Source organism: Panthera pardus, unplaced genomic scaffold (assembly GCF_024362965.1).
Source record: "Panthera pardus isolate Hobbes unplaced genomic scaffold, ASM2436296v1 HiC_scaffold_27, whole genome shotgun sequence".
Taxonomy (NCBI): domain Eukaryota; kingdom Metazoa; phylum Chordata; class Mammalia; order Carnivora; family Felidae; genus Panthera; species Panthera pardus.
Genome location: NW_026526843.1, coordinates 45,757,512 through 45,772,282, shown reverse-complemented (window position 1 = coordinate 45,772,282; position 14,771 = coordinate 45,757,512). Strand labels below are relative to the sequence as shown.

The window sequence follows — 14,771 nt, the reverse complement described above, 5'->3', positions numbered from 1 at the left end:
ATGTGTTTTGTTATTTTTGCGAGCTAAAATTTAAATGTCAAATGAAAATGGCTTGACTCCATTTCCCGATTACAAAAACCATGAGTGAATTGTTAAAATAAAATTAAAAAAAGAACATAAAAAATGTTAAGCGTCCTTTCTAAATGCATTCTCTGCCTCCTTTCCTGACATCCCTTCCCTGGCCCATTTTGGTGCAGCACTGTTGGGGACTGTTGGTCTTATAGTCTAAGGCAGAAACAGAGGATTCCTCTAAGAATCCAGAGAAAAGACTAGAGCAAAGGCCTAGGGGAGGGTGAGATGCAGACCCTCCCCAGTAACCCTAGAAGGGCAAACCACAACCGCAAGACAGAGAGGCTACTCAGATTGGAGAGGACAGAGCTGAGTGACTGGGCGGTGCACGCTAAGGCCCACCGCAATGACGGGTGGAGGGGGAGTTGGTGCACCGTGAGGTGGGGGGTAGGGTCCTGCAAAACTCCCGGCCGTCCAGAGAGGGTGGGGTGGGAGGGGAGAGAGCTTGGTGACGCGAGGCCCTCACGTGACCTGGAGCTGCAGAGCTACGCAGCTCTCCGTGCAGTCGTCACTCCTTTCTAGGTATCAGCTCCCCGCTGCCTTGCGCCTGGCGGGCTGGCACTGGGTCCGAGGAAAGCGGAGCAAGTAAGGGGTCTGGGGCCCGCGCGCTGAGGCCAGGGGGGCAGCCGCCCACCAACCCCGGTAGCTGGTTCGGGGATACCGGACAAAGCGGGTTCAAGTTCCAGGAGCCTTCGCTGTGATTCTCCCGAGTCCCCTCCCCCTGCCTACGTCTGTGCTGGGGAATCTTGGGCTCTGACAAGGCGGATAGTTGGCGGGGGGTGGGGGTGGGGTTGGGGGGATGGGGGTGGGGGGGGTTGGGGGGGGTGGGGGTGGGGTGGCGGGGAGGAGTCTCTCGAAAGGGAAATGCAGAGATTGAGATGTCCCATCCTCTCTGATTCTAATCGCTGACCGCACACTTCCGTCCAGATTCCTGCTCCTTTCATTGGAAGGGACATGTCGCCGTGGCATTTACACAGAAAATGGTGGGCCTTGGTGACCGGACGCTGGGGTTGGTGGGATGGCGTTTTGGAATGCGGGAAGGGACATTTGATAACAGGGATCCTGAATCCAGAAAGGTGAGTATTAGGATCTGTGTCCTCGGTGCTGGTCCAAGCACTCAGCGCGTTTCCTCTCTTCTGTCTGATGGACAGTAGATCGGTGTGGCACTGTTTTGTGGCTAGGCAAGGGAAGAAAGAGAGAAGAAAACTGCACGGGATCTGTGGAGGTTAGTGTGAGCACAGGCACTGCCTATGGACAGTTGAAGTTCTGTGTGCATTCTCTAAGGCAGGAACTTAGGTACCACTGTCTGATTGGGATATAGGGTGGGGCTAACTAGGGGACTTTCCTTAAATTGCGTTTACTTACCCAGCTTCGGATTTTTAACTTAAATTGTATGTTGAAGACCAGTAAAGACAGCAAACTTTTCTATGGATGCTTTAATTTGCACTCCAGATAATATTGAGAAAATGCAAATTATATCAAAGAACATTATTATTATATTTTGAGATAGCCTTTGCCAGGAGGCATAGCAATTTTACAAAAGAAAAAGCCTTTCCTCACTCCTTGTCTGTTCTGCTGGAGACTCCTAGAGATGTATTTAAGGAGAAATAGGTGGCAGTCTGCTATGTATGATTCTAGAGTAAGGGATCTGGGGGCCTCCATCTCTTTCTCCATTTTCCAGTTTTCCAGATTCCCCTGTCTGAACACCTTGGTGAAAGAAATGATGGACTTTTGGGAGAAACCCTAGAATCTTACAGGTGGTTTTAAAATAATTTCCCTCTGTCTCTTCCCTTTTATTTTTTCTGCCTCCCTTTTACTATGGACAAGTAAACAAACAGGAGGTAACAGACACTAAGTCCTCATAGAACACACAAGTGCCCTAATCACTGACCCCATTTCAGTGCTGGGGAAGCCACAAGCTCTGCTTTTCAGAGAATGGGTTTCTAGATCTAGCACAGCAGGTACTGGGACCCCTGTTTTAGATATTGGGATGTAACAAGCACTCAACAGTTAACCTTCCCCTTCTTCTCTGTTTGTTCCTAGGTCTTCCCATAGGCCCACAGTAGGGCTGTTTACCATTGGAAGCAAGGGAAAGGGGGAGACCGGCCTGGAACCATGAAGGTTGGTGTGAAGGTGAGCAGTGCCTTGTGATAACAAGAGGGTGAGCACAGAAGGTGGCTGAGACTTGAGAGCGTCTTAGTGGAGGGTATTTCTGCCTCTCCTACACTCTGTCAGATTTCCACAGTGTTGCCAATCCCTTGGTGATTTCTGTCCTGGAAACAGGAGTAATATTGGGATAAGGGTGGGCTGGAGTGGACTGAGAAGACAAGAGGAGGGATCACAAGATGGAACACATTAGCAAACTGGACATGGGCTCTGGCAAGGCAGGTACTGGGGTCAGTGATTAGGGCACTTGTGTGTTCTATGAGGACTTAGTGTCTGTTACCTCCTGTTTGTTTACTTGTCCATAGATCTGCCTGCAGGTCTGCTGTAGGACTTGAGATTACTGGAAGCAAAAAAACAACGAGGAAATTGCCTCTGATCGGTATAGACTGGTAAGAAGATGGGGAATACCTGTAGATCTCCAGGGTGGGTTGGTGGAGACCAGTGTGCATCTAGTAGGGTCAGTGTGCAGTCTGGAGGATCCTTAGCCTCTCCCTTTCCCAGCCACCTTTCCTACCATCTCTGTCACTTACCCCACACTCTTACCTTTATTTTGGTACAGAAAGTGGGGTAAACTGAGCAAGATAGAAACGTAGTTTGATAATGTGCCTGTCACATTAAGAACAAAATCTCCAGTCCCATCTGTCCCTCCATCTGTCTGTCTGTCTCTAGGTCCACAGATCTCATGAGTTTATAGATCTACTTTAGGGTATATCACCAATCAAAAGAAGGAAAGAGGAGGGAACTGCTTTGATCATTACAGGTTGGTATGAAGGTGGGGACCTCTGGGAGTGGTGACAAGAGTAGGTCCAGTAAAAATCGAGGTCTGAGGGCTTCTCAGTCTCCCCCATTCATAGTCAGCACCACACTCCAACATCTTTTTCATTATTCATTTGGTGTAAGGAAATGTGTATGGATGTACCTTAGGGGAAAGTTGTTGGGCACTGGGGAAAATGGGGAGGGGAGAAAATAAAAGGGATGGAGAGAGAGTTTGCTCATCATCCTCTTCTCCCACCAAACACATCATTTCTACACTTTTCTGTCCTTCTGTATATCTATCTGTATGATGCATGAAATTAGAAGAGAAATTTTAGTCCATTTCCTTCCTCCACTTCTAGGTCCACCTCCAGTGGCAGCTGTAGTGGCCTCTAAGTGGCTGAAGACCAGCGCCCTCACAGGCCTACACCCAGACCTACTACCCTCTTTCCCCATCCTGATTGAGCTCCCCGTACCTTGTTCGTGCCTTCAGTAGGGGTGATTACATGGGTCGCATTCAGGAAGTGGGTTGGGTGACTGCAGGATTGGTGATCTGGGCTGGTACCTGCTACTGCATTCACAAACTAACCAAAGGAAGAGCCCAGGGAGTGAGGAAACTTTCCAGAAATGGGTCCAGAGTCAAGATGGAGACTGTGGTTGGGGTACAGAACCAGACCTTGGCCATGAGTGAAGCCATGGCTGGAACAGAGACTGACACTAGACCCATGGCCAAGACTGGAGCAGAAACTAGAGCAGGAGGTAGGGTTGGGGTTGAAGTAGAGACTACCACCATTGCTAAGGTGATCTCTCAGGCCAAGACAATGGCTGAGGTAGACGCAGAGAACCAGTCTGAGGCCAAAACAGTGTCCACAACAGGGGGCATGATAGAGGCAGTGACTCTGAATGTGGCCCAGCTCAAAACTGGGGAAGTGGCCATGAAAGAGGCAGTGACCCAAACTGACTCTGAGGCTGGGAGAGTAGTCAAGAAGGAGGCTGTGACCCAGACCAAGGCTAAAGCTTGGGCACTGGTTGCCAGGGCAGAAACCAAGAAACAAGTAATGACCCAGACAAAAGTTGAAGCTTGTTTACTGGCTGAAAAAGACATGAACAAAGTAATGGTGACACAGAATGAGGCCTTGGGAGTGACCAGGGAAGCAGCCAAGATGGGTGCCATAAATAAGACTGGAATTATGGCTGAAACCAAGGCAAGAGCCCTGGATGAGACCGTGAATGTGGCCAAGACTCAGTCTGAGGCCAGGCCTGGTCACATAGTTGATGCTAAGGGAAATCTTAATACCATGTCCAGGAAAGAAGCTGGAGTGGACATGAAGTCCTGTGCACCATCTCAGGCTGTGGCCAAGATCCAGGTTGACAACATGCCTGGTGCTGGGGTTGAGGCCAAGGGGAATCACAAAACAGTGTCTCAGGCAGAGTCTAGGGCAGACATGAGGGCTTCTGCTCAGCCTCAGATTGTAGCCAAGACCCAGGCTGAGGCTATACTTGGGGTAAAGTTTGATGCTGGGGGTAATACCAATGCTGTGTGTAAGGCAGGGGCAGGGGCAGATATGAAAGTTTCAACACAACCTCAGACTGTGGCCAAGAAACAGGCTGAAGCAATGTTTGGGGCCAGGGATGATGACGGAGGAAATACCAATGTCACATCTAAGACAATGACTGGAGGTGACACGAGGGCTGCTGCTCAACCTCAGGCTATAGCCAGTGCTCAGGCTGAGCCTATGCCTGATGCCAGAGTTAAAGGTAGAGGCAATTCCAATGCTGTGTCTAAAACAGGGGTCAGGGCAAACTTGAGGACCAATTCCCAGGCTGAGGCCTTGCTTGATGCCAGGGTTAAGATCAGAGACAATCCCAATACCATGTCTAAGATGGGGGCTGGGACAGACATTGAGCTCTATACACAGCCTCATCCTATGGCCAATGTCCAGGTTGATGCCTTGCCTGATGGTAGGATTAGGGCTAAAAGCAATGTCAACACCATGTCTAAGGAAGGGGGTGGGACAGACACAAAGGCACAGTCTCAGGCTTCTAACAAGAGCCAGGTTGAGGTTTTACCTGGTACTAGAGGTAAGGCTAGGGGAAAAGCCAAAAGCAAGTGTAAAGCAGAGGTGGGGATAGAAATGAAAACCTGTGCGCAGCCTCAGGTTGGGGTCAAGATCCAAGCTGATGCTTTACCTGATGGCAGGGATGATCCTAATGCCATTTCTAGGTCAGGGACTAAGGCAGACCTGAGGGCCTGTGGTCAGCCTCAGACTATGGCAAATTCCCCGGGTGAGGCCTTGCCTAGTGCCAAGAATAAGGTCTGGGGCAATTCCAATGCTATATCTATGTCAGAGGCTGGGCCAAATACAATGGGCTCTGCCAAGCTCCATGGTATGTCCAATTTCCAGGATGATGCCTCACCTAATACTAAGAATAAACTCAGGGGCAATCCCAGTGCTATGTTTAAAGCAGGGACCGGGCCAGATTCAATATGTTCTGCCAAGCCTGAAACAGATAAAACAGACTCTGCCCAGCCCCAGGCTGTGGCCAATTCCCATGGTGAAGCCTTGTCTGGTACTAAGAATAAGGTCAGGGGCAATCCCAATGCTGTGTCTAAGACAGCAGCTGGGCCAGGTGCAATAGGCTCTGCCCAGCCTGAGGTGTCTAATATCCAAGATGAAACCTTGCCCAGCACTAAGAATAAGGTCAAGGGCAAGTCCAATGCTGTGTCTAAGACAGGGGCTGGGCCAGATACATTGGGTTCTGCCCAGCTCCAGGCCGTGGCCAATTCCCAGGGTGAAGCCTTTCCTGGTATCAAGAATAAGGCTAGGTGCAAGTCCAGTGGTGTGTCTAAGACAGGGGCTGGGCCAGATGCAGTGGACTGTGCCCAATCTCCGGTTGTAACCAATTCCCAAGGTGAAGTCTTGTTTGGTACTAAGAACAAAGTCAAGGGCAATTCCAATGCTGTGTCTAAATCAGGCACTGGGCCAGATACAGTGGGCTCTGCCCAGCTCCAGGCTGTGTCCAATGCCCAGGTTGAAGCCTTGTCTGGTACTAAGAACAAGGTCAGGGTCAATCCCGGTGCTGTGTCTAAGGCAGAGGCTAGGGCAGATGCAATGGGCTGTGCCCAACCTCTAGCAGATACAACAATCTCTGCCCAGTGCCTCACTGTGGCCAATTCCCAATGTGAAAACCTAGTGTACCTGCCTGGTACTAAGAACAAGGTCAGGATCAATCCCAATGCTGTGTCTAAAGCAGGGACTGGGCCATATATAGTGGGTCCTTCCCAATCTCAGATTGTGGCCAATTCCCAGGGTGAAGTCTTGCCTGGTACTAAGAACAAGGTTAGGGGAAATTCCAATGCTGTATCTAAGATGGGGGCTAGGCCAGATACAGTGGGCTCTGCCCAGCTCCAGGCTGTGGCCAATTCCCAGGGTGAAGGCTTGTCTGGTCCTAAGAATAAGGTCAGGGGAAATCCCAGTGCTGTGTCTAAAGCAGAGAATGGGTCACATATAGTGGGTTCTGCCGAGCCTCAGATTGTGGCCAATTCCCAGGGTGAAGTCTTGCCTGGTACTAAGAACAAGGTCAGAGGAAATTCCAATGCTGGGTCTAAGACAGGGGCTGGGTCAGATACAGTGGGCTCTGCTCAGCTCCATGCTGTGGCCAATTCCCAGTGTGAGGCCTTGCCTGGTATCAAGCATAAGGTCAAGGGCAATCCCAGTGCTTTGTCTAAAGCTGAGACTGGGCCAGATACAGCGGGCTGTGCCCAACCCCAGGCTATGGCTGATTCTCAGTGTGAGGCTTTGCCTGGTGTGAAGAATAAGGTCAGCAGCAATCCCAATGCCATGTCTAAGGTAGAGGCCAGAGCAGATATAACAAGCTTTGCCCAGCCCCAGGCTGAGTCTGATTCCCAAGGTGAATCCTTTTCTGGTGCCAGGAGTAAGGTCCAAGGCAATCTGAGTGCTTTGTCTAAATCAGGCACTGAGCAAGATATAGTGGCCTCTGCCTGGCCCCAAGCTGTGACTAATTCCCAGGATGAAGCCTGGTCTGGTACTAAGAATAAGGTCAAGGGCAATCCCAATGCTGTATCTAAGGCAGACACCAGTGCAGATATAACAGGTTCTGCCTGGCCCCACGTGGTGGCCAGTACCCAGGGTGAAGCCTTGTCTGATATTAAGAACAAGGTCAGGGTCAATATCAACACTGTGTGTAAGGCAGAGGTCAGGGCAGATACAACAGGCTCTTCCCGGACCCAAGCTGTGACCAATTCCCAGGGTGAAGCTCCAACTTGCACTAAGAATAAGGTCTGGGGCAATCTTAGTGCTGTGTCTAAAGCAGGGATTGGGCCAGAAACAATGGGCTGTGCTTGGTCCCAGGCTGTGGCCAATTCCCAAGGTGAAGCCTTGCTTAGTGTCAAGAATAAGGTCAGAGGCAATCCCAATGTTGTGTCTAAGGTAGAGGTCAGAGCAGATACAACAAGCTTTTCCCAGCCTCAGGCTGTGTCTGATTTCCAAGGTGAAACCTTGCCTGGTGCTAGGAGTAAGATCCAGGGCAATCCCAGTGCTATGTCTAAGGCAGGCACTGGGCCAGATACAATGTGTTCTGCTCAGCTTCAAACAGATGTAATAGACACTGCCCAACCCCAAGCCAAGTCTAATTCTCAAGGTGAATCCTTGTCTGGTGCCAGAAATAAGGTCATGGACAATCCCAATGTGGTATTTAAGGCAGGGGCTGGGCAAGATAGACGAGGCTCTCTTTCACCCCAAGCTGTGGCCAGTTCTCAGGGTGAGGCCTTGCTTGGTGCCAGGAGTAAGGTCAGGGGAAATACCAATGCTGAATCTAAGGTAGAGGCTGGGGCACATATGATGAGCTCTGGCCAGCCTCAGTCTGCGGCCCATTCCCAGAATAAGATCTTGCCTGGAGCAAAGGACAAGGCTATACCCAAGTCCGAGGCAAAAGTCACAGAAGATGAGGGCTATGTAAAACCTAAGACTGAAGCCATGCTCACTTCTGAGAGTGGCGGTGGGACAGGCACTCAGGCCTGCAGAAAAATTCAGCCTAGGGTCCATGACTATTACTGGAATGGGATTGGTATTGAGGATTGGATTGCTTCTGAGCGATGGATAAAATTTAGGTTTCAGGCCAGGGATGGATACTGGGAGAATAGCATGTCCTGGGCTGATGATGAGAATGAAGCCAGTGTCGAGTCCTGGAGTGGGGCTAGTAATAAGTCTGATATTAAGTCCTGGGCTGGGGCTAAGGCTGACAATGAAGCTGGTTTTCCTTCCTGGGCTGCAGCTGGCGACCAGGCTTGTGGGGGGCTCTGGGGTGGGAGCCAGGCCAGTGAAGAGTCCTGGGCTGGGAACAAGGCCAGTGGGGGTTCTTTGTCAGAGGTTGGGGACATGACCATTGGAGGGTCTTGGATTGGGGTTGAGAACCAGGCCAGTGTGGGATCTTGGGCTAGTACTGGGAACCAGGCTATTGGTGAGCCCTGGGCTGGAAGTCAGGCCAGTGGGGTGTCCTGGGCTGGGAAAGATGCCATTGGAGGGTCCTGGACTAGAGTTGAGGAACAGGACAGTGGAAGGTCCCAGGATGGGGCTAGGATTCAGGCTAATGGAGGGTCTTGGGCTGAAGCTAGAGCTGGGAATGTGGCTAGCATTGGGTACTGGGCTGAGGATATGGACCAAGCTAGTGGAGGGTACTGGATTGGGAACAGTGATCTGTCTGCTGGATATAAGCCTAGTTTTGAGGATCAGGCCAGTGGAAATATGTCCTGGTCTGTGGCTGGTGGCCAGTCCAGTGGAGGGTCTAGGCTCAGGCCTGAGGATCAGTCTTGTAGAAAGTCCTGGGCTGACACTGCAGACCAAGCCAGTGGAGGGGCCAAAATGAGGCCTGTGGACCAGTCTGGGGGTGGGTCCTGGGCTAGGGCTGGGGAACAGGCCAACAAAGGGTCTAGGCCAGGGTTTGTGGACCAGTCGAGTAATGGGTCCTGGGCTAGCACTGGCAGTCAGGTCATTGGAGGATTCTTGGTTGGGACTGTGGACCAGGCCAGTGGGAGTTCCTGGGCTGGGACTGGTGATCAGTCTGGTGGTGAGTCCAAGCCTAGATTTGAGGATCTGGTAAATGAAGAAGAGTCTTTGGCTAGGGCTGTTGGCCAGGCTGGTGGAGGGACAAGGTTGGGGCCTGAGGACGAGTCCAGCAGAAGGTCCTGGGCTGACTCTGAGGACCAAGCCAGTGGAGGGTTCTTGGTTGAAGCTGTGGACCAGGGCAATGGAAGGTCCTGGGCTGTACCTGGGGATCAGGCTGGTGGTGGGGCAAAGCCTAGATTTGAAGAGCAGACAAGTGGAAGAGGGTCTTGGGCTGACAATGGGGGCCAGGCTAGTAAAGGGTCTAGGCTAGGTCCCAGGGACCAGTCATTTGGAGATTCCTGGGCTGGCAATGGGGACCAGGCCAGTGGAGAATCCAGGTCAGGGCCTAAAGACCAGTCCAGTGGATGGTCCCGTGCTTGCCGTGGGAGTCAGGCTAATGCAAGAGGGTCCTGGGATGGGGCTGGTGGCCAGGCTGTTGGAAGATCTAGACTAGGGCCTATGAACCCATCCAGTGGTGGGTCCTGGGCTGATACAGGGAGTCGGGTCAGTGGAGGGTCTTGGGTTGTGGCTGGAGATCTAGCCAGTAGCTGTCCCAAACCTGGATTTGAGGATCAGGCCAGTGGAGGAGGGTTCTGGTCTGGTGCTAAGGACCAGATTGTTGAGGGGTCTAATACAGGGCCTGCAGACCAATCTAGTGGTGGGCCCTGGGCTGGCACTGAGAGTCAGGCCAGAGGAAGGTCCTGGGCTGGGGCTGGGGATCAGGCTGATAGCTGTTCCAAACCTGGATTTGAGGACCTGGCCAGTGGGGAAGTCTCTCAGTCTGGCACTGGGGATCAGGCTAGTGGAAAATCTTGGCCTGGGTTGAGGCCTGGTAATGAGGCCAGTAGAGGATCTAGGCTGGGGCCTGAGGATCAGGCAAGTGGAGGGTCCTGGGCTAGGGCTGATGACCAGGTCAGTGGAAGACCACAGGTCAGTGCTGAGATGGAGGCCAATGAAAGATCCTGGTTTGGGACTAGAGCTGAGATTACTACAGGGTCCTGGTTCAGGAGAGGGCAAGAGGCTGCTGGTATTGTGTCCAAACTTGGAGGTAAAAATGAGGCCAGTATTGAATCCAGATCAAGGGCTGAAGAAGAGGCCAATATTGAGTCCTGGACCAGATCTGAAGAGGCAGCCCATGTGGATTCCTGTGTGGGAACCGGGGCTGGGGCAGAGGCCAGGAAGGAATCTTGGCTCTGGGATGGAGATGCAGCCACTACAGGGTCTAGGCTTGGGGGTGAGGAAGAGGCTTGCATGGGGTCCTGGTCTTTGACTGAGGATGTAGATGAGGATGAGCTAAGTAGAGTGTCCAGCCCTGATATTGAGGAAATCAGTTTAAGGTCCTTGTTTTGGGCTGATACTGAGAAGAGTAATGAGTTCAGATCCAAGAGTGAGAGAGATGTCTATAAGGCCAGTGCCAAGGATAACCTTGAGGCTTCTGGTGGAATTGATGTAAGGTCTTGGTTCTGGCATGGTAATGAAAACAAAAGTGAGGACAAATCTGCACCTAAGACTAAAGCCAAAAAGTCAATTGAGTCAAGAGGCACATATCCATCCATGGTCCCTGGGGCAGGAATGGGGTCATGGGCAGGAGCCATGATCTGGACGGAAATGAAATTTCCATACCAAAATGAGTCTTGGTTCCCACCTGAAGATGAAATCAGAAAGATCAGGTGTGAGGAGAAAACTCATCCCTGGACCTGTCGCTGTAAACGCGAAGCTAATATGGATCCACGAGAACTTGAAAAACTTATTTGCATGATTGAGATGACTGAAGATCCTTCTATTCATGAAATAGCCAATAATGCTCTATATAACAGTCCTGATTATCCATTTTCCCATGAAGTCATTCGTAATGCAGGTAGAATATCAATTATTGAAAGCTTGCTCAATAATCCCTATCCCAGTGTTAGGCAGAAGGCTTTAAATGCACTGAATAACATCTCAGTGGCTGCTGAAAATCATAGGAAGGTGAAAACATACTTAAACCAAGTATGTGAAGACACAGTGACCTATCCCTTGAATTCAAATGTGCAGCTGGCTGGACTAAGATTGATAAAGCATTTGACTGTTATTAGTGAATATCAGCATATGGTTACAAATTATATTTCAGAATTTCTTCGTTTGTTAACTGTGGGAAGTGGAGAAACCAAAGACCATATTTTGGGAATGCTTTTGAATTTCTCTAAAAATCCATCTATGACAAAAGACTTACTCATTGCCAATGCACCAACATCACTGATTAATATCTTTAACAAGAAAGAGACAAAAGAGAATATTCTTAATGCTCTTTCACTATTTGAAAATATAAATTACCATTTTAAAAGAAGAGCAAAAGTATTTACCCAGGACAAGTTCAGTAAAAATTCCCTTTATTTCATATTCCAACGACCTAAAGCATGTGCCAAGAAACTTCGAGTCTTAGCAGCAGAATACAGTGACCCTGAGGTGAAAGAAAGAGTTGAGCTATTATTAAGTAAACTCTGATTAGTTATATGTTTCCAAACAAATCTGAGTAATATTTTGGTTTTGCTGCCTGGAGGTAATGCACATTGTAAATTGCATTATAACTTTGAAACTGATGTTACTTATGATGGTCTATAGCTGGATCACTTTATGAACACCAAATGAATTCAAACTTGTACTGAAAATACATGTGTTGATTATTACCTTGTCTGGATCAAGATATTTTTAGTATGCTTCATGAGCAGAAACTGACCTGATTTTTCATAAGTAAGGTAATTTTTGGTCCTTTGTGTGGACTTATGTTTATACATTTGAGGCTTTATTTTTATGTCATCAATAAAGTTGTGTGTCATAAGCAGAAAAAAAGAGACACATCTTTGTCCTTGGGTTTATGATCTATTTGGAAAGGCAAGATGTATGGAAACAAAAATATACTACAAAACCATGAACCTCTGATCATGGCCAAACAGTGCAGAAACTTCTGCAGGCAACAGTGGTCAGAGAAAATTTTACAGAGGAGGGGGACACTTGATGAAGCTGGGCTTGAAGGATAGGATAAAAATGGGGTGGGAGAGCATTTGGAGGAGGGATGAGTGGTGGGAAGAAATGCATGGAGGTGGAAATCCTGCTCCATAGAGGAGGCTGGCCTGCCTGGAGTTCCACGTGTGGGGAGGGGAGTGATGGGAAATGTAATCCATCAGTTTGGGTGAGCCCTTTCATGGAGGATCCCTGACTGCTAAACTGAGTTGTCTTAATGTTACTCCATCCACCCCTGGGTGACCCCACAACCTTTTGTGACCAAAGGAATGAGCAATTAAAGGAAAAGAATGTAGCTGATCTGTGTGCAGGATGGGTCAGAGTTGGGGTGGGGACAAGAGTGGCCACTGGAGATTGGAACACCAGTTAGGAAGTTACTGCCATGGTCCAGGTATGAGATGATAAAAGTGTGAGACTTCACTACTGGCCATGGGAATAGCAAGGGGAGGAAGTAAGTGATACACTCTTTGAACAAAGAAATGATGGAACTTATCTTGAGGGCATACATAGAGGGACAATTTTATTTTAGGGTCCTGGTGGTATTTAATAGGAAAACATTCTCTTTGTTGACTAACTCTGGTGTCTGTGTAAGGTAAATACATTAGTTATTATTTTGAAGTAATAAAATATGATAGAAGAAAGAACAATGTTTAGTGCTTCTATTAGATTTCTTTTAGAAGTTTGATTGAGGCAGGGCCTTTATGGAAACACTGAGAGTGGTGTTTATATCTTCAGTATATCAATATTCAACTGATATATTGATTCAGTATATCAATACTGAAGAATATCCACCTTTCTCCCACCCCAGATTGTGGTGAGGGTGTGGTGGGAGGGGCACTCTCAAACTGGGCTGGTGGGAGCATACATTGGTACAAGATCAATTTGGATACATGTTTCAGAAGTCTTTAAGATACACATGATCTTTGACCCAGTAATTCCACTTGTAGAAATTTATCTATAGAAGATGATCAAATAATTGGCTTGTACAAAGCTGTGTATCTTCATACTGTTTTGAAGAGTGAAAAATTGTGAATGACCCAAGTGTCTCAAAATAGGCAATTGGCTAAACAAATTAGGGTGTACCTACACATAGAAACATCTTGCAGCTACTGAAAATTGTGATGGGCATCCAGACTTATTTACTTGGAAAAAACTCAGCATTAATCTTAAGTGGGAAAAATAGGCTGCAAAAACACATGCTATACTTTTTATAAAGTAAAAGTATATATCTAAATTATCTCCTGTATAAACTTTGGTGTATACTCTGAGAGTGTTAATAGTGTTCTATGGGTGTTAGATTAATGGGCAGTTTTATCTCTTTTTTGCTCATCTGTATTTTCTGATTTTTATATACACCACAAATTTTTGCATAACTTGCCAAGAGGAAATGGATGGATTTGGATTAAGCAGACCTGTCAATAGTATATCAGGGAACTAGGGCAAAATTATAAATAGAGGTTCACATATTGATGTCTAGATATTTGGAAGGTATAAATTAAATTTTTGAATAAATATTTAAATAAAGCTGTAAATGTAAGTGTAAATGTTTGAAAATTTAAATCTTGTTAATCATTTTAAAAGTAAAACTGTTCTCAATTCTATTATTCAATGGCCACTAAGTTTCTAGTGGAAAAAATGATGTCACATTTGTGGTAGATTCTGCAGTCTGTTGCCCTAAATCCTCCTTCAGGAATAAAGAGGTTATTATTTAGTTGCTAGGAGTGCTGCCAGCAGACAGCCCTCAGCTGTCATCCCTTTTCAGGAAATGCCTCAGCTGGGAAGTCACATCCCCCAAGGTCATGCCCTCTTCCTGGGGGTACTTTCATCCAATGGCTGATTGACATGGCCTTCTTGCCCCAAATGGGACAGCCAAACTTCTCCTTCTGTCCAATCCTGCTTCCTTCTTTTCCCTTCTACAGATTTTGATCTCAAGAGCAATTCCTAATAAAAGCCCTTCATGCTGAACTCTGAGTCTGCTCTCCAGGAAGCCAACCTACAACAGTTGATATAAGCAGTAGTTCAGGAAGGCAAACACTGTGATGAAATTTTGGAGATGAATCACCTGCTGCCCATCTGGCAAGGAGGACCCCATCACTGATGGTAGGTGGAGTAGATAGGCACCTGAAACATGTGGCAGAGGAATTGTCAGAGCTTTCAGCGATGGTGAACTGGGATGGCACTGGTGGAAGGAGATGCATTAGCTGGTTCTATGTAGCAGACTTTTGAGAAATATGTGGGAAATATTAAATATAAAGAATGCCAGAAAATTGTGTAACTATTTCTATGCTTGACTTCTAGAAAAAAAATAATGAAAAGCCAAATTAAATTAATCAGCAATTAAATGCTATATGTGAAAGCCAGAAAGTTTCATTCATAACCTATAAAGAGGCCCTCTTCTTTTCTAGGTAGAGGGTAGAGAGATCGTAGGACCAGGCCCAGGACTTATTGAAAGCAAGCTTCAAAGAAAGTTAGAATCCCAACCAAGACAAGTCTGCTATTCTGGTTAGGAAGGAATGGGACCCTGACACGTGGGATGGGGACTTATGGATTGATATTCCTAAAAATCTTGTATTCTCAGATTTCCCTGGTCACCTTGAGCATTCAGAAGTGTCCCACTCCTTCCTATTTAGGGCTAGTATTTCACTTTGTTTGAAAATG

General features: G+C 47.9%; 1 protein-coding gene across 11 annotated transcripts in view; it reads left to right on the top strand.

Moving 5' to 3' along the window:
- The first annotated feature begins 539 nt into the window (after positions 1-539).
- ARMCX4 (armadillo repeat containing X-linked 4) overlaps positions 540-14,771 on the top strand; it is a 66,647-nt gene continuing 52,415 nt past the window's right edge. For 6 of the 11 annotated variants that reach the window (XR_008418191.1, XR_008418190.1, XR_008418189.1 and 3 more), the window contains exons 1-5: positions 540-654; positions 1,221-1,294; positions 2,113-2,202; positions 2,541-2,624; positions 14,033-14,213. Coding sequence is in view for 5 of the 11 variants with exons in the window: in XM_019436003.2 (XP_019291548.2) it covers positions 3,495-11,597 (8,103 nt within the window). In the remaining 6 variants the exon portion in view is untranslated. Of the gene's footprint in view, positions 655-1,220; positions 1,295-1,750; positions 1,827-2,112; positions 2,203-2,540; positions 2,625-2,904; positions 2,996-3,350; positions 11,949-14,032; positions 14,214-14,771 lie in introns of those variants that run through there. The other 5 variants (XM_019436003.2, XM_019436006.2, XM_019436002.2 and 2 more) reach the window with 5 other exon arrangements.